Source organism: Haliotis rufescens, unplaced genomic scaffold (genome assembly GCF_023055435.1).
Source record: "Haliotis rufescens isolate VD_foot unplaced genomic scaffold, xgHalRufe1.0.p SCAF_4, whole genome shotgun sequence".
In the NCBI taxonomy this organism is placed as follows: domain Eukaryota; kingdom Metazoa; phylum Mollusca; class Gastropoda; order Lepetellida; family Haliotidae; genus Haliotis; species Haliotis rufescens.
Window position 1 is genome coordinate 29,523,491 of NW_025964112.1, and position 26,819 is coordinate 29,550,309.

At 38.8% G+C, this 26,819-nt stretch overlaps 1 protein-coding gene across 1 annotated transcript in view; it reads right to left on the reverse strand.

Annotated features, from left to right (window-relative positions):
• Positions 1-26,819, reverse strand: part of LOC124150126 (dnaJ homolog subfamily C member 13-like) — a 592,425-nt gene that overhangs the window by 435,157 nt on the left and 130,449 nt on the right. The window contains exons 18-22 of the mRNA XM_046522050.2: positions 22,890-22,946; positions 22,061-22,182; positions 10,993-11,068; positions 2,781-2,876; positions 1,197-1,304 (exon numbers count right to left, since the gene is read on the reverse strand). Of these exons, the coding sequence (XP_046378006.2) occupies positions 1,197-1,304; positions 2,781-2,876; positions 10,993-11,068; positions 22,061-22,182; positions 22,890-22,946 (459 nt within the window). The remainder of the gene's footprint in view (positions 1-1,196; positions 1,305-2,780; positions 2,877-10,992; positions 11,069-22,060; positions 22,183-22,889; positions 22,947-26,819) is intronic.

Genomic DNA, 26,819 nt, shown 5'->3' on the forward strand with positions numbered 1-26,819 from the left:
AGCCTCCAAAAACCAAACCAGGTGACAGCTAACCTCGTCAATACCCAGAACTTCAGAAAAGGTGTGTATTTGCTTAAAATATGCAACATAAATCACCATTATCTAGTTTATTTTGAGATGCTTGTATATTTTAAATATAACAATAATATAACAACATGGACAGACATTTCTGTGTTTAGAAATGTCTCCAATGCACGTCTTGATGAAGGGGGATGAGCTCTAGATATGACCTGTCTAACTCCCAACTCATACATGACCTGCTGAAACAACCCTGACATGAAATTCAACCCTTGATCAGACTGAACTACTTTGGGTATGTCAACAATGGTGAATTTTTTTTATCAAAGCCTTAACTGGCACAGTAATCTTCCTTAATGAAATGACTTCTGGGAATCTGGTTGAAGCACACACAATTGTCAACAAATACTGGTTGCCAGACTTTGTTTTAAACAAGAGAAAACTGAAGATACAAACTAAATACAGTGTGAAACCTACTGATGATGTGAACAAGTTCTTTTGACACTAGCACACACAAGTGGGGGCTTCCTGTCTTTCGCATGTGCAAGAGCCTTAGGAAGCAAGATACTATAAGTTGCACAACTACCGGTAATTATGAAGTTGACAAGGAAGAGGACTTCTGAAGATTTTTATAGTGTGATGACAGCCAAAATACAGCACTTAGGTAATGATGTAATAGAGGTTTTGTATTTGTATGAATTACTGCCTGTCATTACCCTGGGCACAAAACAGACCAACATGGAAGTACATGGGCTGTATAAACTACAGGAACAACATAGGGGAGAACATGTCACACACATCCAAACTGCTTGTGCTAAAATTGAACAGATTGGGGGTTGATGTGCACAGGTGACATTCACTCCAGTGAAACAACTCCAAGGACAGTAAAGAGGTACAGTAAAGAGTGTGGCTAGCAAAGAACCTGTTGCCAGAACTCACTGGTATCAGTATGGCAAAATAAATAACTTTGTTAAACTGGTAAGATCAAGAATTGAGTTTAGAAATATCTGGAGTATTGGTCTATCCAGATTCCAGACTGATAACCTAGAGCATCTTAGGTTGGGGATAATATGGCACAGGATACATTTTTGTCCAATGTAAAAACCTCCTTTGGACGAAAGTTTGACATTCTACATCAGGCATGCATAATGAAAATTTTATTATTACTGTCTTTTTACCTGCTTTGTTTCAAGTCCAATTCGAGATCTCCAGTGCTGTAGAAATCCATCAATTCTTTTTTCAAACAATTGAAGCTGTGGGTTCTTTTTATTCTTGTTTTGATGGTCCTTGAATGGAAAACCATAAATGTGACTTATGCTGGATTACTTTTAAGCACCTTAAAGAAAGTCTTAAAATATCCAATTAATATGTCCAAAACTGTAAACTTCTAATCACGGTTGTTATTTCAGTGGTCTAAAACCTATCCCAGCTGTTCGCACATGGGAACTGGTAATGTAACCATGTGGACCATTTGCTTGTAATGAAAGGTCCAAACTGTCTTTCTAAGGAAAAGGAATTGTTTGAAATTATTCAACATTATTTCTGTAACACAATTTAAGAATTGTCTTGACACACTTCGTCCGAAGTACCCAGAGACTGTCTTGTTTTAATTTGTCTTTAGACATACATTGATCAACAAGCTCTAATTCAATGGTAGACTGTGATATCAACTTTGTATTTAAAAGACATACTTGTCGCTAAAATTAAAGAAAGAGATGATAAATTGTAAAATATTACCCATCTACCACATGCAGTCACTAGTAAATAAGTATGAACTTAATGATATCGATACCTATTCTGCCTTTTTGTTATTCCATGAAAAAAATGCAATGGCAGGGCAGAGGAAACAAGTGTAAATAACGTGAACAAATTTTTCACATCAAAAAGATGTTCTCATATATGATCACAGGTACCTAGGTTATGGTTAATAACAATTGAAAAACATTATCACTTCTATGATTTAATGTACTGATTGGTCCTGGGTACCAACATTTGATATTCTTGGGAGGGCCTGGGATATTGTCTGGAATTGTTTAGCTACAGCTTTGAATCAGATATTTTATAATTAGACTTAAATTAGTTTTATAAATAGTTTGAAACATAATAAAAAAAACTAAGCAGTTTCTAAAATGTCAGTATATCTAATACAATATACATTGTATCCCATTACTTAATTGCAAAATACCATTTGTTTTATTGTGAATGTATCTTCACCATTCAGGTGAAATAAAGATTATCTATCTATCTATCTATCTATCTATCATTTATACTCAAGTAAATGTATATACCAGATGTTTTAAAGACTGATCCACATCAAATACCTTGACCTTCAATGTCATCTTATCACATGAGAGAATGTCTTCAGAAAGAGATGATCCTCTACTGTCTAGATTTCGAGTCTAGGTCTAGACATTGTGATTAGTGTCAGCTTAATAGGGTCTCACAGTTTTAGATTAGCAAATGTTTACAGATGACAATCAAAATGGACAAACTGGCAATGACAAAATATGGGATTTGATTTGCCCAAGTAAGCTAATAAAAGATAACTTAATGCACCCCATTACAAAATGATGAACAATGAAGAAGTAAGTATACATGAGGTATACAATTCCAATCAAGTGAAACTTGATTATCAAGAGTAGTTTGTCTTAATGACACTTTTCTTCTTATCTAACAAAACGGAACATACTGGTTAATAATTATTCTAATTTTGGTATTATGTGACTGAATGAAAAAGCATTGACTAGGCTAAGCATTCTTACCAAGGCCAGCTTGACATTATCTCGTACATGAAGTTTGTCCTCTTCATTCACAGGGACATCAGCAGCAGAATCCAGGAAGGCCAACAATCCACTGGGCTGAAGGAGGAAATACAGTTACATCAGTCTCAATGGGATGATGTGTAGACAGTACATTTCTTGAAATCAAACATTATCTTGAGTTTTATACAGTTAGATTGGTTGATGGAAAGATATTCTTTCCCACAATACCAGCATTGTAATGTCAGTGTTCACACAATATAATATCCCAAATACATGAATAAAATTATTTCTTCAATCTCACTCTTTCATTTTCAATTCTGCTGTTTACCCTGAAACACTTCCATTACACACTTATCTGACAACACAAATATAGCCATCAGCTCTGTAGCTCACCTGAATTGATCTGCTGAATGAGATCAGATTGATCATAATAATGTTACGAGCAGGATTGTGCACATCAACAATTGTTTGTGAGTTCCAGGATGACTATGGCAATTAGACTACTGTGAGAACATGGGGGATGTTACTCGCAGGGATAAAGTGAACTTGCTGTTGTCAAATAGAAGATAATGTATGATAAATTGTCACTGAGAATCCCAGAGTTAAAGTATGAACTAAGGAACAGGACATGGTGAGTGAATAGAAAAGCAAATTATCAATATAGCTGCAATGTGTGACATTTCTACATACTGGGTTTTCCAATTTGACATATATGGATGGTCTGTCATTTGGCTGTACAGACAACGAGCACTGAACCGAATCTCTCCATGGCTTTAGCTCACTTACCATTTAGACATTTATACATCTGGTCTTATAAAGTAACTTCCAGTTTGAGAAAACACATGCTTACTTATTAGATGTTAAAACCAAGAAGTCTAATGGTTCAAGCTCCTTTCTTTCTTTCCTTACTTCCAGTTTGTATCATGTCATTTCAGGCTTTGGAAAACACTTCCTACTGCAATTGGTTTGTCTGTTGTTAAACGCTGCACTCAGCAGTATTCCAGCTATATGGAGGCGGTCTGTAAATAATCGAGTCTGGACCAGACAATCAAGTGATTGATATCATGAGCATCGATCCACGCAATTCGGACATGCATCAACCAAGTCAGCAAACCTGACAACCTGATCCTGTTAGTCGCCTCTTACGACAAGCATAGTCGTCTTTTATGGCAAGCATGGGTTGCTGAAGACCTATTCTACCCAGGATCTTCACGGGTCACCTACTGCAATTGAACTTTAAACAAGAGAGTCCCATGTGTTCTAGCCCAAATTATTACAAAGTATATTAGTATTTCCAGTTTGTGTCATGTCAATTCAGGGTTTGAAATACACATTTTTACTTCATTAGAATTTCAAACCAGAAGAGACCCATGATTCTAACACAGTCCTCAGTACTTCTAGTTTGAATCATGTTATTTCAGGTTTTGTAAATCACGTCTTACTGCTATCAAACTTTAAACCAAGGAGGTCCCATGGTTCTAGCTGCTTTTGTATCAAAGAACATATATTTTGGATTACCTAACTTCCGGTTTCAGAAAACATATTCTTTAAACCAGAAAGTCCCATGGTTCGATCTCAGTATGAAGTGAAGAAATTTGTACTTATGATACTTATGAAAATTTGGCTTCCTGCAGTAAAAGTAAACCACATATAAAGCATCCTATAACTGCAACTTAACAAAAAGGTTTGTTGTCTTGGCAACTGGAAAACATTTACAAAAATTCCGAAACAGAACTGGAAAAAATAAACATTTCAAACAATCCAAAACACCAAAAGGCCCAAACACAAACCCCACAATCGTTTCAACCTTAGTCCTGGTTGTTGTCTTGGAAATAGGAAAAAATAAAAAATAAATTCTAAATAGAACAAGGCTTAAGTTCATTGTTAGACTGTTATGTGTAGAGTTTGGTAAAAAAATATTAAATTTCGTTGAGTTATACACGGTAACAAAACCTAGCCGCATTTGAAAGGCAGTGAATGTGAATTATTCTCTTATTTCACCAACGCTTCTTTCAATATTATTAGGTGGCATCTTGAACAGGAAATTGGATAATTATTCCATTTGGTTAAATATACATACAAATATACATACATTAAAAGGAATTCAGCATGCAAGAGAAATAAATGTTTATCAACTTTGTCAAATGAGGAAGTTTGTGTCCCCATAATTGCAGAAATGTTTGGCATTAACAAATCTACATTGGCAAACTTCCTACAACGATATAAAACCATGGAATCACTGTCAGAAAGAGAAATGCTTGGGGAATAAACATCGAGAGACCAAACTAATATCTTCAATGCACAGCAACTTGCCATATTATCTCAGACATCTGTTACGAGATGTTTAAGGTTTCATGGTAACAGAAGAAGATTATAAAAAAGAAAATTGTCATATCCACACATAATCCTCCCATGACCAGGCTCTCATGATGGGGTAAATTACACTGAGACGATTTTGCAGGATGTCCTCACATGTGGCCTGAATGACCTCGAAATCCGATTAGACCTCCTTGGTGATAAAACCCAGACATGACACTTGAGCAGGTATTCATGTTTGTGGAAGCCAAAGAAGCTGCTAAGCATCTGCATCACGACTTCTTGACTCTCAAGACGCTGAAGCAGTCGGCAGCACTTACCTATGCAGCAGGAATGCAGCTCACAGTGAAACTCAAAAGTTTAACAAATCTGGAGTATGCCACTACTGTGGCTAAAAGGGGTAGAGAAAGTCCACAGACCCAAAATCAGAAAGAAAGAGAATGCCCAGCCTATGGTCACATTAATGTTATATGTGGTTAAGTTGCATGCGATGCATGGAGTTGGTATTGTGTGTCAGGAGCTAGAGTAGTCACATGACCTAACATGGCGACGTCCATGGATTCGTTGCGAGCTATCATTCATTCTAGAGTAAGTATTCCAAACTTGGTAAGTTGATGACATAGGAGTGTGATAGCAGTTGAGGCGACAGTTGTACTATGGCAATGGTGTAGTAAAGACCATTAAAGTAAAGAAAAGTGTTTGTTGAGTTTGAGTCAAATCTGGGTTGTCAACAAGTGAGCATAATGCCAGGCCAAGATACAACACTTGCATGCTGTGCAGTCAATCCAATCACTTTGAATCTGTGTGCCGCAGCAGAAAAAAAACAAACTTGGAGACACCTAATAAAACACCAGAAGAACATGGAGGTGCAATCTTTGAAACACTATGTGCAGTCACAAAAATTTGGCTTGCACCCTGCTAAAAGAGCTATCACCCTTACCCACCTCCTGTATGACCAACTGTCTGACACATGGGTTACACAAGCCTCTCATTCTCAGGCTTTTATTAACCTTATGGCAACAACCTCAGGGAAGACTATGACCAACTGGACATCAGACCCATCTTCGCATTTAAACCAAAATCATCTTTCCTTGCCATCACCGCTGGCACTGGCTGCCAGAGTTGTCTCGCTGGCATCAAGATTATATATATATCAACTTGGGCTCCGGAAGCGTGACAATGAAGATGCACGCTGCAAACAACAAGGGCATCACCATCCTCCAATCATCATGTGGTTATCAGGCAAAGACCCCGATAGTAATTCAGTTGAGACCTACCAGTTGGTATACACTACAGACAATTCCGACAAATTCTTCCTTAGCGAAGGAACAGGAACCACAAGTGAAGCTGTTGACTCTACAGAGGAAATCGTGACCAAGTCACGTTGAGAACTGCCTCAGCATAGAATGAGTGTCCAAGACACAAGATACCACCCCCCTTTCCTACTAAATTTCCATATCCTGTAACCGAAGCAAAACAAGCAATTAGAGCAGCACCTACCGATACTTGATTTTTACAAGTACAGTCAACACTTGTGACCACTCCCCTTCATGGAGGCCCTCCAATGAAGCATGGTTGACCCCGATGCTGCATCAGTTGCTCACCACATTTATAAACCTATTCATTGGGATCGCCATTAAGTAAGAGACTTCTTTCTATAGGCATTAAAACCTATTGTGAGGTTTTACTTTCCAGTCGGGTTAAATCTCATAAACAGGGACGTTGTAATGTCCCTGGGATTTTATATAATGTCCTGGGTATTTTATTTATACAACTTCCGTTCAGATTATAACATGTAATGAAATGTAAAATCAAATGACAAATGTTTTCTTTATATTCCCGAGGATCGAACTCGCAACCTTCATATCTGTAGCCCAGTGAGTGTACCACGAGGCTACAGAGGTGTTGATAAACTACACTGGTTTTTAGAATGTCCTTTTCAAGATCCGTACGCCAGCAACAGATATTTTACGCGCGTTTCCTAAGGTTCATGGAAAGTATGTTCGAAACATAAAAATGTTGATAAATGTTTTAAGTTGTTTTTTTCGGTTTATAAGCATGGAAAAACACTTTCCCTCGGTTTTGGTAGACAGAGCATGCCCTGGGGGTCGGGAAAAACCGCGGGGGCTTCGCCCCCTTGGTTTTTCCCTCTCCCCAGGGCATGCTCTGTCTACCAAAACCTCGTGAGCGTGTTTTCTCCAATACATATAAACCTCTGATGACATAAAACAAAAGTAACAGAAGGTTCTTCTAAATGTTGATAAACTTACAAGGCAGGCAATATCAACAATGTAATTCCTGTGTAATGCCCGGTGCGTTCCTGTGTTATGCCCGTGGAATTCTGGTGAAATGCCTGACCCTGATTACATTTCAATTGTAATACTAAGGGTTTACAATTAAAGTTCCGATAACTTGACTCTTGATGTGAACACAATTGTGTTTGATGATTGTTTAAAAGTCACAATTTTTTTTAACATGAAAATTCCATGAAACTTCATATCATGTTAAGTTTTGCAACCCACTGTTTTCCCACTGAACTATCAGGGCAGGTGATGAGAAGTTGTTAAGTTTATCATTTCATGACTCCAGCGAGTTCATACTTGCATGGTTTTTTTTCTCTTGCACACTTTGAGCGAATTCCTTTTATACTGCGATACACAGTATTATTTCACTATATGGTATGTCAATGTTTTCTTATTTTTCTGGGTTTTTTTCTTGCATTTAGTCAGTTCATAAGTTTGATAAAACATGTCTCCTCAGTTTTGGTTGAAAATGTAAAACCTGCTTTACTCTATACATCTGTACCAGTTCCCCTCCACTGGCAAGATGATGTCAAGGCTGGCTTGGATCAAGACGTCAGGCTAGGTGTGATCGAGCCAGTACTGATAGCTGATCCTGTCACATGGTGCCATAGAAGGGTCGTTTGTCCCAAGGAGAACGGCAAACCAAGACGCACTGTTGACATTTCAAGTCTGTATCACATTGCAACAAGAAGACTGTATTTGATGCTTGGAATTGCTACCATAGTGTACAAATTCTGGATGAAGACAAACATCTGACGACATTCATCACACCTATGGAAGATAAAGATATCTCACTGACCCTAAATAATACATTTCCTCAGGAGATGGATACAAACAGCGTTTTGATGAGATTGTTGCTATGTACCTAACAAAACCAAGTGCGTAGATGATGCACTCCTCTGGGCTGTTGACATTGCAGAGTGCTTCTTAAAAGCCTATGGATGGCTTGACATCTGTGTTAGAAATGGCAACATGCTGAACCCTGAGAAGTTTGTCTTTGCTCAGGATACAGTTGAATTTGTAGGCTTTGAGTGAGTGAGTGAGTGAGTGAGTGAGTATGGTTTTACATCGCTTTTAGCAACATTCCAGCAATATCACGGCGGGGGACACCAGAAATGGGCTTCACACATTGTACCCATGTCTGGAATCGAATCTGGGTCTTTGGCGTGACGAGCCAACGCGTTAACCACTAGGCTACCCGACCGCCCTGTAGGCTTTGAGATAATATATGACTGTGTTTGGCCCTGTAAAAAGTACCTCCAAGCCATCCTGGACTTTCCCACACCAAGAAATATTTCAGACATGCAGTCATTGTTTGGCCTAATCAACCATGCCTTCAGATGCCTTCAACATGGCAGAAAGGATGCAACCATACCCTCTGGGACACCTTTACGACGGGATGGTAACTTCAACATTTTGTTTCCAAAATCAAAGGCAGTTATCGTCTGTGAGATTGACGAGGGCATATGAATATTTGACATATGCAAGCTGACATGCCTTGCTACTGACTGGTCAAAAGGTAGAAAAAAGTGGCTATTCCAAAAACATTGCAAATGCCTGAAGACAGCGCCTTACTGTTGTCACGGTGGTTGGAAGATCACTCTGGTTGGCAGCCGATTCACCCATACAGCTGAATCCCGCTACGGCCCTGTGGAAGGAGAGGTGTTGGCAGTTGCTGATACACTGGACAAAGCCAGGTACTTTGTTCTAGGCTGTAACGATCTCACTGCTGTGATGGACCACAAGCCACTGCACAAGATACTTAGAGACCGATCCGTTGAACATATCTTAAATCTCGACTCCAAAACCTAAAGGGAAAAACATTGTACTACAAATTCCAGATGGTTCATGTACCAGGTGCAAAACACTGTGCTGCTGATGCTGTGTCACGCCATTTAACAGGCCATCATGAGAAAATGGTGTTAATAGATGATGTCGCAGCCATTTGCCATGATGGCGACTTGCTTGACCTCAAATCTCAGTCACATGATCCTTGCCTCAATAAGATGCAGCGAGAAGCCTGATGACAGCATTGAGGACTCAGTTATACACTCGTCGTCATCGTCAATCAGCTCCCTCCAGTCATGGGACTGGATAGCAACCGGATAGCTACCAACAGCTACAAGGATATGGTGAAGCTGGTGGAGATGATAGAATCAGGGATGCCAGAATTGCACTATGAGTTACCAGCATCACTTCGCAGTCACCATCAGTCTCATGAACATCTACATATTGATTGGGTTGTCATTTACAAGGATCGAATCGTTATTCCCCCATTACTACGACCAGATGTCCTGACTGCACTCCATTCTGCTCACCAAGGAGGGTCATCGATGATGTCAAGAGCTGAAGCATCCATCTTCTAACCCGGAATCACTCCTGTTATCAGAGCCCTCAAAATTGATTGCAATCACTGGCCCCTCCCAACCTTGTGTTGCACCCACCCCACCAGTCTACCTTGTCTACCCAGTCTACCCATTTTAATGCGTGTTTGTGTGCCGACAACATCAAATTAGTTAAAGTTAAAGAACCCAGATGTTCTACTCTGAGAAAGATTGCCCCCTCCTGGCTTAGTGACTATATCCATGCTATTTTGGCGGAATAACTCCTGGACTGTAGGGCTGTAAATCTGATAAAGATTATCAGACATGAATGTGTTACATGACATTCCTGTCATCCTTCTCTTCCATAGAAATTGAGGATTTGAACATTTATAACATGTGACTTCAAAACACTTGAAAACATTTCAGTTCATATCATGCCCGTCAGGCTTCATCAAATCACAAGTATTTCATAGTTACTATTTCAGGGTTTCTTTTGTGTCTTTGTCATACTATACCAGTTTGACCTTTAATGCCATCCAATGATATGTCACAAAAATACCCAGCCCTCACAAGAGCTATACATCAGGTGTGAAATCTTAACAAGAAAATGTGTAAGCTTTCAGTGGGGAAAAACTGACATATAATTTTTAAACACAGCTGCAGCAAAAACATGAAGCAGCTGGGCATCTGCTTAATAAAACATGTTATTACTTGCCCATGAAGAGATCACCCGTTTAATAAACATACAGCTGTATTACACATTGAGTAATACCAAAATGCGTGCTAATGTACTCTCGGAACATGTTTCACGAACAAATATTGAAAGCTCTTAACATCCCTTGGCTTATTCAACGACATTGCATGTGGAGATGATAGATCACTGAGAGGAGCTTATGTAAACTCGATGACCCCTGCAACCTTGTTGCTAGGCTGATGTCACATGACATTGTTTCGCCGATGGATCTTGCAACACAATTCCAAAAATTTCGTCATCGGGTATTGTGACGTTATTGTAAACTTTGAGGTGCAAGGCCCCGTTCCACAAGGCGATGAAACTCGTGAATAGTTGTGGTATCTGACTCGCGTTCCCTCGTCAGATACCAGAACTATTCACTCGTTTCATAAAATTGGTATTACACAGGGGCGAATTTAGTATTCTATACACATGACGCTCAACTACTATCTGAAGCTTACTCACAACAAAGCTTACAGACTGACAAGAAAGATCTCAGTCAGTTTCTTAGTATATATATGAGCTTCTGCACTAACCAATATTCTTCTGAGGAGTCCCATTGCAGTTGGGTGTCCTGTGACCCACAGACCTACCAGGTGGCGACTCAGCTGTCTGCAACAGGAAAACATTAGATATAACTGACAGATTATTGATGTTGTATAGTCTTAGTTGTTGGTGAGGACAACATAATTAAAACTGTTGCGTTACAATGATGCACAATCAGTCCTTTGTCTCCACTTTGTAATTTGCAACAACAGTAACACAGGAACAAACATACAAAACCAGAGTAACAGAGGGAGAGAAGCACATAGTTGATGAATTTATCATTTTTTTATTCTCCTAAATTTTCCACTAGAATGCTAAATGTTTTTTCATACCTCCTGATAATATAGACCCCTAATTCTGGGCGGATGTCATGCAAGTAAAAGTAGGGAAGAGCACTGCATGTCAGTAACTTTTGGAGATAGTGGTTTTCACCCCCTGGATACAAGAAGGACATGTCCCTCCTCTTTAACCCTCACTCAAATAAAATTCAAAATAAATCATGCACACAAATAGACTTCAGAATTTTTAATTCTGTGGGAACTTCCCTGTTCTGTGATATCATCCACTGTCATTTTAAGCAAAGCAAAATTAGTGAAATTGACTTCTGAAAACTAGGCACATCATAAGTCTTGCCATTTTTGACACATACTAAATCATCATTCACAGCGTTATTTACAGGACCCTGGTATGTTTTGAAATCTAAATTTTGAATATTTACTAGGATAGATTGGCTTTAAAAAATGGCATATTAGTGATCATTGGTATCTGTCTTTTTATTTACTCATTAGTGATCAATCTAAAACGTCGCCAATGACCCGAGAATCGAAAATATGCAAACACAAACGCCGAAGTGAACTTCCAGCCATAATGGGATAGTGTTTATAAAAAATGGCGGTTATGAGTTGCCTCTTACATCACATATGTTTTACACTCAGCTGCAATAAATACCCGGTACATCTCTGAATTCCTCATACATTTTATTATTTAATGACAAATTGTCTTTGTCAACAATACAAAGTGTCTAGATGAAATAATGCGAAATAAATTAGGTGTGAAAACAAATGCTGTGCTTGGAAAACTGCACTTGTCATAAATGTAAACAAAGCAAAGTTCAAATTTTGAGATATCCATTTATCTATTTGTTACATATATTTGCTCAATATTTTCAGAATATGCATGGGAAGAGAATGGTAGCAAGAAATAGGGAATGACAAATCATGCACATGCAATGACAACTGGACTTCTGACTTTTTTCTTGTTACAATGAAAAACAAGTAACAATGTCAGATTGTCAGAATGTTTCTGATAACTTACCCGGTACATGACATATTCATGTATATACGATCCCTGAATATATGAAAGTCCCCTCGAAAATTACGGCATACTGATGTTCATGAATATGCCATTTTGCAAACGTTGGTTTCCAGTAGTGAAGTCATTCGTCAACATTGTTGTACATATTTGGTATTTTCTTTGAGGTGAAGGTCGGTGAATGAGAGTTCACACGATCATTGTATCCTGCTGCCTACTGTTTCAACATTATGATGTATATTTTGTGTCTCTTTTACATATTTTTCACACAATTAATTTCACTATGGATATATATCAATATTCAATATGATATCATACATAGGTATAGGCCACACAATTTATGAACCTGTTTACATAAGAAATTGAGATGTTTATAGTGTTGTATCCGATAATTCTTTCCTTTAGACAAGTGTTAAAAGATGAAATGTAAATGTCACATGTACATATTTCCTTTTGGGTGTAATATTAAAGAGAGAGAGAGAGAGAGATTGTAGTTGGTGTTTTTACAGGCCATTTACTGGTTTTTCCAAGGAAATTTTGGGGAAATTTGGAATTTTGAAGAATGACGTGCTATAGGTGGGGGAACTAAGGTAGTTTGGATAGTGGAAATATCAAATTGAATATATATATACACAAACACAGTATATTGAGCAGCAGTTGTAACAAGAACATAACAATATCATTAAAGAATAGGTTTACACAATAGGGATCCGGTGAGTTATGATGGACACTGCTGGGGTCAAGAATTCTACGCACTCGTATCAACCTATAGGCATCATTGACCACTCCAATCAGTGAACTGTTGTTAGTTCAAGTATTTTATTGCCTTTGAACTTCCTTAATGCCAGTCAGCAAAATAAACATATAAACTGAGTGTTTAAGGTAAGGATAAACAATTCACTAAATAAAAAAACTAAACTCCATCCAATATCAAGCCCTAAAACTCCTCACCCGAAAGCAACAAGGTACCTCTCTCACATCACTCAAGGCTCTAACAGGAGAAACCCCACGTGAATTACGTAGGGAGCAACTTACCCTAAACTCCTGGCCAGCCACCCAATCAAACCCCATAATCGAAAACACCCTTAAAAGTAACATCAGCCCTAAAAACCAAACATTAGCAAAAAAATACCCCCTCCTCACCCCAATCTCACAAAGAATTACTCATTATCTAAAAGAGCACCAACTCTGTTATGTTAGTTATTCCTTCAAAATCAGGACGGACGCAGGAGTGTGTTTGAGACATGTTTATTTGTGAGTGCTACATCATGACAACTGTGGTTGTCTCCCTTTGTGCAAACCACTACATCTCCCCTTCCAGGAGAAGGCAAGTTAACAATACTGTTAACTTTCAACTGTGCCTTGACAATGAAACATTATAATGCATATAAACAAAACAAATCAAGATTCACTCACACAACATTGTGAACACAGCTTTAGCATACCCATGACCTCAGGGTTACAGAATAATAAATCTCTCAGCCATACACAATGGATACTGACTCACTTGTCAAACTTTAAATGAGAGAAAGTCTAGCTTAGTATCTATCTGGCTTTCTTGAGACTCTGCCAGATCGTTTTATGTAAACTGAGGAGTCATTTGTTTGTTTTAGACATGGATGAGGATTTGGTTCAGGTGAGTGTTCTTTTTCAGGCACATTCGGAACTTGCTTTTCAGGAACATTTGGTAACAAGTTAATGTCACGTCTATTCCGCCTATAGGTTCCATCGTCAGTCTTTATGAGGTAAGACCGAGGACTTAGCTGTTTGAGCTCAGTACCTGTTTCTTTCCTGTCTGGTACCCATGCATTATCTCCCCTTTGCAAAACAGTAAGTGAGCTCACAGCATGGCGACGATTGAAGTTATATTCCTGCTTTTGCTGTTGATGTTTCTCAAAGTTTACAAACTTTTGTTTCACAGGTGGATGAACTTCAAGTTTCTTTTTCATGATTGGCAGTTTTGTGCGCAGTTTCCTTGACATCAGCAGTTCAGCTGGGCTGTAACCACAACTGAGTGGGGTTGATCAGTAGCTGAGAAGAGCTGAATACGGATCTTCTGCTGAATGTAACAGAGTCTTTATAGTGCGCACAGCGCGTTCAGCTTCTCCATTCCCAGATGCATGTCCAGGACTGCTGGTAACATGAGAGAAACCATAGTCTCGACTGAAGTTGTCAAACTCTGAAGAACTGTACTGAGGACCATTGTCAGAAACTAGAGTCTCTGGCACACCATGTCTTGCAAAGATACTTTTAAGCGAGTTGATTACTTCTTTTGAAGATGTACTTGACAGTCGGACAATTTCTATGAAACGGGAGTAATAGTCCACCACGAGAACATACTGGTTCTTTTTAAACTCAAAGAGATCGGAGGCAACTTTTTGCCAAGGTCTTTCAGGAGTTTCAGAAGTTATCAATGGTTCAGGGTGGTTGTCCATTTTCTTACAGCACACATGACACTTTGACACAAGTTCAGCAATCTGTTTGCTTAAATTTGGCCACCAAACACATTGCTTTGCACGTTCACGAGTCTTTGTGATGCCTTGATGTCCATCATGAAGCTTTTCAAGGATGGTTGGCCTTAGTGTTTCAGGAATCACAAGCCTTTCACCACAGAGCAAGAGATCATCTTGAATGGTAAGTTCAGCTTGATAAGGCCAGTAGTGTTTAGCAATGCCTTTGATCATGTGTTTTTCAGGCCATCCTTCCAGACAATATCGAGTGATCTCCCTGCAGATGTCATCCTCTTTCTGATGAAGTCTGATTTCTTCCAGTCTCCGATCTGAAGCTGGAAAAGAGGGGGAGAATGTGTTCAACATACACTTGTCCATCTGCTTCAAGAGTCTTGTCTGAACTAGATTGAGATGCTACTGGAGCTCGAGATAGAGCATCAGCTGTATAGAGATCACGACCAGGCACATGTTCAACGGTATATTAGTCTCATCCTGAATCTTTGGATCCTTGGAGGGAGTTGATCAAGATCCTTCAGACCTAGCAGAGGGACGAGAGGTTTGTGATCTGTTTCGAGAAGAAAGTCTATACCAACAAGAAAGTCCTGAAATCGTTCCCACGCCCAAGTCAGATTCGGCTTCAGAGAGGGACCTTGATGCATATAAGACTGGTCTCCAGCCACTTGTGGTCTTCTGAGTGAGGACTGCACCAAGACCAAACGAAGATGCATCAGCTGTAACCTTGGTTGGTAAGTTCGGATTGAAGAGTGCTACTGAGGGCTTGCTTGATGCGAGTGAATGATTATTGTTGAGGCTTATCCCATGTCCAAACAGATTTCTTGTTGAGAAGATCTCTGAGTGGCTTTGTCATATCAGCTAGATTGACGACAAACTTTCCAAGTTGATTGACCATTCCAAGAAAGCGCCTGACATCGCCTACATTCTTAGGTTCTGGCATGTCTTTGATTGCTGAGACTTGTCCTCACTGACTTCGATTCCCTTGGCACTCACAGTTTGTCCTAGGAACTGGATCTGTGGCTTTCCAAATTCACACTTATCCTGGTTGAGTGTGATGCCAGCTTCACGAAAAGCTGTCAGAGTGTCCTTTAAATGTTTATCATGCTCCTCTCCAGAAGCACCATATATTATCACATCATCCATGATGCCAGCTGTTCCATCCAAACCATCAAGAGTTTTCATCACTTGCTTCTGGTAGTATTCTGGAGCGGAAGTTATTCCGAATGGGAGTCTTTTATAGCAATATCTCCCGAAGGGAGTCATGAAGGTTGTCAACAGTGCGGATCTCTCAGTCAGCTTCACTTGATGAAATCCTGAGTTAGTGTCTATCTTCGAAAAGATCTTGGCACCAGCTAACTGACCTAGTGTGTGATCAACTGTGGGAAGCATGTGACGTTCCCGCTGCACAGACTGATTCAAACGACCTAAGTCCACACATATCCTGACATCCCCTCGAGGCTTAGGCACTACTACCATAGGAGCACACACAATTCTTCCAATTTCTGCAGACTTTCCTTGACCTTAGGGAGAACTGGAATTGGAATACGCCTTGGTGTGGTGACTGCGTAAGGTATGGCACCTTCACGTAGTTTGATGTTGTACTCGCCCTTCATTTCACCTAGACCTCGGAAGAGTTCTGTGAACTGAGACTTCACCTCTTCAGTTGTGATACTGCTTCAAAACTTCACTAGACCCAGCTGTGTACTTGCATTGCAGCTGAGAAGTGAGTGTGTCTTTCAACAGAGAACATACACCTTGTCCTCTAAGGTGTTATCTCTCCACTCGAGCTTGACACTGAAGTAACCAAGAACGTAGAGTTCACTCTGGATTCAATGAAGGATCCTCTTGGTTTGCATTAGAGGTTTGTTGGGGAAGTACTTGTTATATAGTTGTTCAGATACAACGTTCACGTCAGCACCTGTATCCACTTTGACTTTGACCTTTGTTTTGTCCATGAGTATATCGACAAAGTGGTTTTCTCTTCGGTTTGAACTGGTACCATCAACCGAACCCAAGAACTGTGATTCTTGACTTTCAGATGCATCACTAGAATAGGTGACATCATCATCTACAGTTCTGACGTAACTATGAGACCTGCACACTGATGAGTAGTGTCCACGCTTCTTGCACGAATTGCAGATAGCATTCCTAGCTGGACAGGCCCTTCTATCATGTGCGTCTTTGCCACAATACGAACAGCTGTCGTTTCGTTGCCTATCATTCTGGTTGACGAAGGGCTTATCTCTACTGCTTGCCTTTGATTTGTGACCTTGAGAATGGCCTGTAGTCTTCTTCTTGAGAAAGCCAACAGCAGCAGGAGTTTCTTCTTGTAAAGATTTAGCATGTAGCTCACTCATTTCAGCAGTTTGACAAATATCAAGGGCTTTCTCCAGCGTTAAATCATGTTCTCTAAGAAGTCTAGATCGAACTTCATCACTTATAATCCATAGCACAATCCGGTCTTTAACAAGTGAATCACATAACTGACCAAATTCACAAGTTGCACTTTTGTTTCTAATATCAGTGTAGAAAGTATCAAATTTCCCTCCTGGAGCCTGGTTTCGACTTCCAAACACAAATCTTTCATATGTAATGTTCTTTCTTGGATTACAATAATCCGTGAATTTCTGCAGAAGAACTCCGACTGATTCATGATATGTCTCGTTTTCAAATTCAAAAGTATTATACACTTGTCTGGCTTCTTTTCCAATAACATGTAGAAATGTATTAGCTTGAATTTTCTCAGGTTTCAATAAATTTCAAATTCTTGTTTAAATGTTCTGAAGTTTTCAGCAATATTTCCTGTCAATTCAAGTTCACAAGGTGGTTTCAAATCATTCATTATAACTCAAAACAGCACAAGTTAACAGTCTATAAAATATGCCTGGTGAGAGAGCACTTCAAAGAGACTGCCAGACGACGAGTGAGACAAGTTGTAAAAAAATGTTGGAAGTCTAGTGAGAAAAGCGTGCAAAACTTGAGCCAGTGAAGCCTTGCACCAGGACGATGACTGCATGCGAGAGAGGCGATCCACATAAGGCAAACCCCAGGACGATTGTTCACGTTGTGTTATGGACTGTATAATATTGAGTGTGCTGAAGGACGATCATTGGCAAGCCACTTGAAATATTGAAACAGTTATTGAGTTCAAAATAAAGTTTTTGACACAGAACTTTCGAGTACCTTTTTGGTATGATGTCCGTTAGGTCCTGTTTTGACACCATCCCACTCCTAACACCATGTTATGTTAGTTATTCCTTCAAAATCAGGACGGACGCAGGAGTGTGTTTGAGACACGTTTATTTGTGAGGGCTACATCATGACAACTGTGGTTGTCTCCCTTTGTGCATACCACTACAAACTCAATAATCATAACAAAACACCAAACCCCCAAATGCCTTCACCCCTAAACTCCAAATACCAAAGATAGATACATCACTATCCAACATACTAAACAAGCAAACAGACCCCAACATAGCCAAAACCACCTCACTCCCATTACATTAACGAGACTTGGCCAAATTGGTGCCACATCTACACAGATGGATCTTCTGATCCGATCTCCAAACACACAGGTTTCGGAGTACACGCCTCACAACCAAACAAGCAAATCAAATCATACCGACTCCCAAACAACAAATCCATATTTACAGCCGAACTTATGGGCATGGCCACGGCCCTCCATAGCCAACAAACTAAAAACCATCAAAGCATCCTCATGCTAACAGACTCCCTCAGTGGTCTCCAGACACTCCAAAATAAACACATTAAAAACCGCCCAAAATTAATTAACCAAATTAACCAAATTAACCAAAAAGCACAAGCGACCTAACTAAAGGTGGGAAAAACATACAGTTTCTTTGGATCCCTGCCCATGTAGGTATTTTTGGCAACGAAAAAGCAGACGAAGCAGCTAAACTATCCCTTAAAATCCCAAATATAAGCCTTAACCTACCAATCTCTAAATCTGAAATCAAAAGTATCATCAAACAAAAAATCTAAAAAAAATGGCAAACTAAGTTCTTAAACTCAGACTGTCAAGTTAGGAAAGTATTAAAAATAACCTTAAACAAACCAAAAGTACTACACCCCTCCAAAAAAATACACAGGGTCATAACAAAGCTTCAGACAGGCCACACAAAACTTAATAACCACCTTTAAAAAACTTATACGACACGCAACAGGAACCTGCCCACACTGCACCTAACAAGAAACCCCAGAACACGCTCTCATACACTGCGCTCATTACCAGACACATAGAACAACTCTACAAACCACACTAAACCTACAGCAAGGACTAACTCTATATAAAATCCTAAACCCAATAAATAACTTAAGCATTTCAAAGCCCTAGGTGTATACCTACTTAAAACAGATCTACTAAACCGCGTTTAAAAACCATCCAACTCACAAACACACCCAAAACTACATAAACAAACAACCATAAACCCAACACGGCTCCCGTAGTTCCCCCCAACCTTGGCATCCATTCCAAATCTCAAAATCTCAAAATTACAATCATAAGCAATACTTAAAGCCCCACTCCTGGTTGCACACACCCTTTCATGTTCCCTTTTCGAACTTCACTAAATGGCCTGGCGGGCCAGTGTGCGAAATACGCTCGTAAGTAAATTTTGGGAGCCATGCTTTACTGCGCTATAACCGAGTTAGCGCTATATTGAACAGCGCAATAACGAGGGAACACTGTATATGCAGACATTTTTAGAAGAATTGTCTTGGTCTTGGAATTGTTTTTTATGCAGTTTGACAGGCAGAATGGTGATGTCTAACGATTCGCCAGGTCCACATAAGTCACAAACAATCCACAAATTATTTCTCTCGTATTGTATTACCGTATTCGACGTAATAAGCGCCTAGAGCGCTCTTAAAATTAGGAATACAGGGTTCTTATTAGAATATAATTTTGGTGGGGAAAAACAGACTTAAAAGATCATAAATTTCGTTGTTTATGCGGACAGCCTGAATGATATAAAAGAAAAGTCTATCATTTTATACACGACAAACATATTTTTCCAGAAATTAATTGCCCGTAATTAAGGGTGCATATAACACATGAGTGTGTATTATACACGAATAAATAAGTCTTGTGTGTACATTGATCAATCGGATTGGGTGCAAATTGGGATTGTTCACCAGCCAATATATTAGCAAATATCACCATGGGCGCTTATTACGTCGAATACGGTATATGATCAGTGGGTTCAGGTTCACCCTTTATATAAAAAAATATTGTGACCATAGGATATAAACTGTTTACAACATTTCTCCAAGAATTTTAAAAAGTATGGATAAATATAAACCGGGCCATGTACCCCGCTGGTCGAAACGTATACAATTATCCTGATTATTCTATACTAAAGGAACTTTCCTCACTTCTTTTAATGTAGAATTTGGAGACGGGAATAATATAATCACATAATAATAAACAAGTACACATCCAATATTGAAATTATTTTGGTTTGTTTTCTTTTGGGTATTTGATTACAGAAAATTCATGCCAAACAGTCATTGATGTCTTGTCCAATTAAGTACCACGGTAAAACTATCTAAATGTTGTTCTATTCAAGACAACATTTTCAAGGTAAAAGTCATTTAATGTTGTGTCGGTAAAGGGTCAAATTCTGTCTTACACATCGAGAATTTCCATACCATGAATGAAAATTTAGTTGAGATATATATTGATCAAAATATCAATGTCGTCTTTCTCTGACATTGTCAAAGACATAAAACCACCCATGATGTCAAAACATCACGAAATCAATATCAAATTCTCACCAAGTGACCTGAGTTACAATAAACTAGTGCTAAGCATAGCGGCGTTATGCCCCAATTTTTTGTACTTGTGCAACCTCTCTGTCGTCTTTTGATGTCATAGAGGAAAATCAGTTTTCGTCATTTATGACAAGCTACGTTTTGTTTTTAATGTACTGAGGAGGAGTCAATAGCATGGAGCTCAGACACTCAAGCTGGTGATGCCATAGAAAGCAAAAAGACGGTTTTCTTAGAGACTTGAAAATGAATTACCTCATACATATGTTGATATGGTGCTACCAAAAGAGTAGACAGACAAATTCCACTTGGGGAAAGTGCAAGGCACTTTGACATCTTCCAGTTGAAATGGCTTCACAATTCGATTTAGAATTGGATTGAAGAACCATTAATTGAGAGCAGCAAAATTGACGTGGGTAGATTATCTCCCACACAGGTAGAACAAACCCATTCTCGGCAGCTTTGAGGTCATCATTGTCATCATAGTGCTTTCAACGAAACTGTTCTTTCAGTTTAGGAAACAGGTGGAAATCACTTGGTGCCAGGTCATTGATTAGTTCATTTTGTTATAGCCCATACTTGAAAGTTAGTCAGGCTTAGAACTTTTTGACCAGCTCTAGTATGATCTCAATTAGTCTCCCTGATATTGGATTATGACAAATCTATGTTTATGTACTGTAAATCTGGAAATCAATGCATCTCTAAATGGATACGACTGCTGACCCCTAGCCAAAAATGCGACTTAAAATCAATGCGACTCCCCCCACCCAATCCCCAGTGGAATGATACTTAACCTTACCTCAACCCAACAATAAACAGTGTCTTCCTAAAACAACACACAGTTTATATGTTTACTCTGTTGACTGGGATTAAGGAAGTTCAAAGGCAATAAAATAATTGAACCAACAACAGTTGGCTGATTGGTATGCGGAGAATGTGTCCACAAGCTTGACATGAGTGGGTAGAACGTACTATTGACCCCAGCAGTGATAACCCATTGTGTAATTTCTATTCTATTCTATGACATTGTTATATACTTGTTACAGCTGCTGCTAAATAATCTGTATTTGTGTTTATATTCAAGTTGGTATTTCCGCTATCCAACGTGTGCAGTGAGGCCGTCTTATTGTTGACATTTGTCATTTTGGAGACATAAAAGCAAAGACCACTCACAATTTTTTGCAATTAATTCACACTCACGTTAATTTCAAGATTTACAGTATGAATTGCGTAATACTTCCTGTTAGTTCAAATCAATTAATATTTTTCAAAGTTGGCGCCTGAAAACTAGTTCGAGACTGGAATTCTAGTTGAAACCATGACAGTTTGAAGATGAAGATGGTTAATAAACATGCCCCATGTTTTCATCCTACATGCCTATTTATTCAATTTGGTTCATTGAAAATTCATTCACTTGGCAAGACATACATAATGTCACTGGCTGCTGGCAAGCATGGTCTTGAACAGTGCCTGTAAGTTTTTCCAAACTAACCTGTTTGTGAGCATTCTGTTGTCTGTACTTTGTGTGAACATGGCAGAATGAAGGTGTTTTGGCAAGGCCCCTTCAGCCAAAGCAAGATCCTGCATCTTGGCCGCTATTTCAGCATCTCCTTCCTAAAGAAACACACATAAATACGGATAAAATCCCCTTTTCTAAGTACTTAAGAGAAAAAGGCTTGTAATGTGACTGTTTATACATTGTAGACGCTATACACACCACAGTCATTGAGTGGAAAGCATGACAACCTCACATGAAGGAAAGGACCTCCCTTTTGAAATGTATGGATGGAATGTAACACAATTATTAAGTTTTTGCACCCATTCTTAATGTCCTTGCATTGTGCAAAGCGTATCCTTAGGCAGCAGCAAAATGTCGTCCTTGAACATGCTGATCAGTTAGTGAAGCACAATACGGAGTGCCAAAGATGGATTTCAACATCTCCACAACATAATATTCCAACATGGCTGCAGTCCTATGACTTGACCACAGTTGAGTCAATTATTAAATATTAAAATATCCAAGCATGTTTATCTTCACTGAAATATACCAAAGAAAGCAATAATTGTCCTACATCCTCATAGTGTGCTTGTCTAAACAGCATGGTGCTACATTGTTTCTCAAAGTTAAAGAACTATGCAAAGACTATACAAGCACTAAAGCGCAAGAGAAACCACATCATGATTATGAAGTCCTTTCAGAAATTAGAAAAAATGAAATGAGAATTCTATTTGTGCAAGGCAATAACTTGTCGAAAACAACTCCAACCATTTAGTAGAACCATGATGGATGACCTGGGCCCAGAGTTCCTACGATTCATTACCTCAATGATTGCTTTCATCACCATCCCTGCTCCCTTGACAATTGCCATGGATGGATGCTGAAAGAGAAGATAACAGTCATTATTTCCTGTGTAAATGGAAAAGGAGTGGTCAGGTTCTGTGACATGGCTGATCCTACCCTGATGGCATGGATCATTGTTCATGCTTTCTGTCTCTGATGTAAAACAAACATGTTTCTTCAGCACTCATGAAATGAATTACTTCACAAAGTCATGAGTGCTTTATGACATATCTCTTTAGTTACAGGATGATTATACAAGCTTGATCATGTGATATTTCAAGATGTAGGAACGACTTTTGCAACTACAGTCCTCTTTGGTTAAAGTGCCATTTTTTGTCCAATGGGCATTATAACCAGGGAAGACTGTACTTTCAGTCCAACACCATTTTTAGGACATGTGAAATGTGGTTATTATTGTTAGTAATTCAAAGAATACTACCTCTATTACATCATTGCCATACTCCTGGTATTTTGGCTGCAAGCACACTAAACTAAACTTTCAGATTTATAATAGAAGTCCTCTTCACTGTCAACTACACATCCCTAATTATATTCCTTAAAGTACTTTGGACTGACTCGGATGTAATACAGGTAGTATTCTTAGAATTAGTAACAATGATAACTATTGTTTGGATGATTTTACCATTCCTCTACCTCTATTACATCAGAGTATATATACCACAGGAACAGCAGGTTCTGCCCATAGAACACTCTCTTGTAATAATTGGCAGTAATCTAGTAGAATCATATTCTGACATATTCAGCCTGCTTTAGATCCTCCTGAGTTGTATTTCTATACTTCACCTCAACAGAACTTGAAAAATCATGCTGTAGAATAAATAGACAATACGTGATACCATCACTTTGAACTCTCATTGTAGTGCTGATATTCTTGTTAATGATTGTCTCTAAAATCTTCTAAGACCTCACTATCTGGTTGTGACATCACTTCCAGTCCCATTCTTACTGGGTGTGATGTGACTTCTGGTCTAAATGACTTCATTTCTTTTTTGGATGTCATTTCCGATCTCCTAAAAGCCATAATGATATCATCTCAGCGTCACTTCCGCCTGTGACATAACTTCCGGTCGCAATATTTTTTTCCGATTGTGACGTCACTTCCGGTCATTCTGTGATACATGTAGACAATGACATGTGTTCTTCTATAGATGATGAATAAAGGTGTACTCACCTTCAGTAGCTGCTGGTAGAATCCTCTCCACCCCACCTCCCTTTTTTTAAAACTATTGCTCAATGGTAGCCTGAGCAACTATGACAGGATGTAGCGAGTATATACCCTGAAGATCTGGCTGTACGTCTCGTAAGTAAAAGTGAGTTAAGGTGTTGTAAAAACCAAACTGGCATCCTGCAACAACCTGTTCAACAGAAACAGAAGTCTATGACACTAGACAGGTGGCCAGAGCCCTGATCTCATGTACTGAACAGAAGCCCAGAATGGGAGGGGCGTTCTGGGCTTGGTGATAAGCTTGACGTTGATGGGGGTCCGTAGCAGCCAGGTAGAATTGGGTTGACTGATAGGACAGAGTAAGCATTCTGGATGATCTACCGTAGGTCCAAGTGCAGGAATAGAGTAATGCCAAAGACGTCTTGCAGAAGAAAAGATCGCATGAGCCTGTTCAAAATGTGGTGGTTGCTAAGACATCACTTTTTTTATTTCTTGGTTTACAGATTTCAAACAAAAGTGAGGTAGGCCAATTTAAAAAAAAAACTCTCAGATTTATTTTACTTGACTTTTGTCCTTAAAAGTTAGGGAAGTATAAAAAAAATATATTCTGGAGTAACAAAAGTAAAACAACTCAATTTTTCAAAAACCATTTTATTATATCCCTGGCACTCAGCTTGTGCACAAATGGCAATATAACAGTATGCATGCCATGGGCGCCACTATTTTGGCAGCATGGGTGGCGATCTTTCAACACCAGTCAACTGGTCAAGATTTTACTGCTGTGATTTTACTGCTGTGACACCAAGTTCCCAGAGACTCTTGTGTGATAGATAAAGCTAACATTTATCAAGGCAATTATCTGCTTGTAAAACATCTTTGTTACATGTTTGGCTATACACTATTTGAAAGGTCTAATTAATCCTATTGTTTATAAATATGAAAGTTATGTGTATCAAGTTATATAAAAAGTTCATTTACAACTTAATAAAGTTTGTTTGATAAAAAAAAATGTAAGCTAACACATTCATAACATCAAAACTAAGGACCAAGGAAGCAAATATTTAACTATTTTCGACAAATATAAAATTTCATAAAATCCACTTACCTATTTCTTTTTTATTTTCATTGTATATGTAATCGGAAAATTATTTAAAAAATAATTACAAACAGTATGTCATCACCCTTTTCCTGATAATAGTGCTGTCCGCTCACAAACATGAGGAAATACCTCCGATTTCGAAGCTTCGTATGAATAACACGTACGCCGAAGGGTGCCATGTCAGTAGTATCCATCAAAAAGCTTATATTGTTTAGCCGATATAATGATAATTGTAACATCAATTTGAGTCTATTCGTCACTGTAACATGTGATTTTATTGGATAAAAAATTGTTTCTTGTGACGCTTTCTTGCCAAAATCTGATTGGTCAAAGTTCAGCACATGACCTAAGGCAGCCAATCAAATCACAGCAATGGTACCGTCCTCATGTATGATAATTTTCAGATTTTGACAAAGGTTTTGGTTAAATCATGTTATTCTGAATGTTTTAAGCAGGAAATCGCGGTCTATACTAAATATGGACCTTCATGGATGTATCCTGCTAGGTTACGAGCTGTGACAAAGATTCTTATGCATATATTTTGGCATTAAACATCATGTCTGAGCTGAGAAATCGAGGCGACTAAAGCTGAGATGTCATGACTTACATTACACCTGATCGCTCGAAAAGATGGAAATAACTTAGATGTACGTTTGACAACTTTTAGATATATTTTTGTTGATTTTATTTATTACTTTTGAATAATGTATTTAAAGCTTTGCTTGCAATGCTTTATTTTGCTGTTTGACAAGTTCGATGGGGATCTGTTGTTGAAGTGTGTGTCCGAGAATTTTATTTTCAATAACATTGCGGGAAATGGTAAAAAAAAAGTTTTTAATCTAATGATAAAAAATGATAAATTGAAATGGAATACATATTTCAGACATTGCGAAATGTGATAGATTTCATAAATGAATGATGTGACTGGTAGGTTAATAAAATTATACACTATCTTAACTTGACTACGGCTTGACCGGTCTATTGGCTGGTGGTGTCTGGGGACTCGAGGTTTCTTGGCCAGTGTAACGGCCTACAGTGTGAAACTGGTCGTTGCTACATTTTGTGTTGACACACTTCGATGGTATTAGAGAAGGATCCCACCAAGACATATCAGAGTGACTTCCCTTTGCTTTACACTCGCAGATGAAACGAAATCTTTACTTGCTTGAACTTTTCATGCATTTTTTAAAGTAAAGATCGGAGTAAGGAGTAATTTGTATTTTTATTTCTTTTCAACATTTTGACTTTGAAAGTGTCGCGCATCTGTAAACCAAGTAATTGAAAAAAGGTCGCCTAATGATCAATCTGTCATGTTGAAGAACAGAGTGAAGAGCAGATCTATATCCCTCAACCATACCATCACAGAATTTATTTTCTTATCTGAGATGGAGCAGAAAATCAGCAACCATAGGGAAAGTGATGTGCGAGTCTTCTAACCTGCATCGTCTTCTCCACTTGATGAAACTTGTCCCATTTGTGGTTGTACAGAAGGGACGATCATGGTCTCCATGATCAAGCAACAGCTGAGGAGGCAGATTTAGAAATTACCGAGGCTTGCATCTTCCATGTGATAATTTCCAGGCAGTTAGGGACTGGGAAGACTGTTGTACAGTACGTCCGACCTG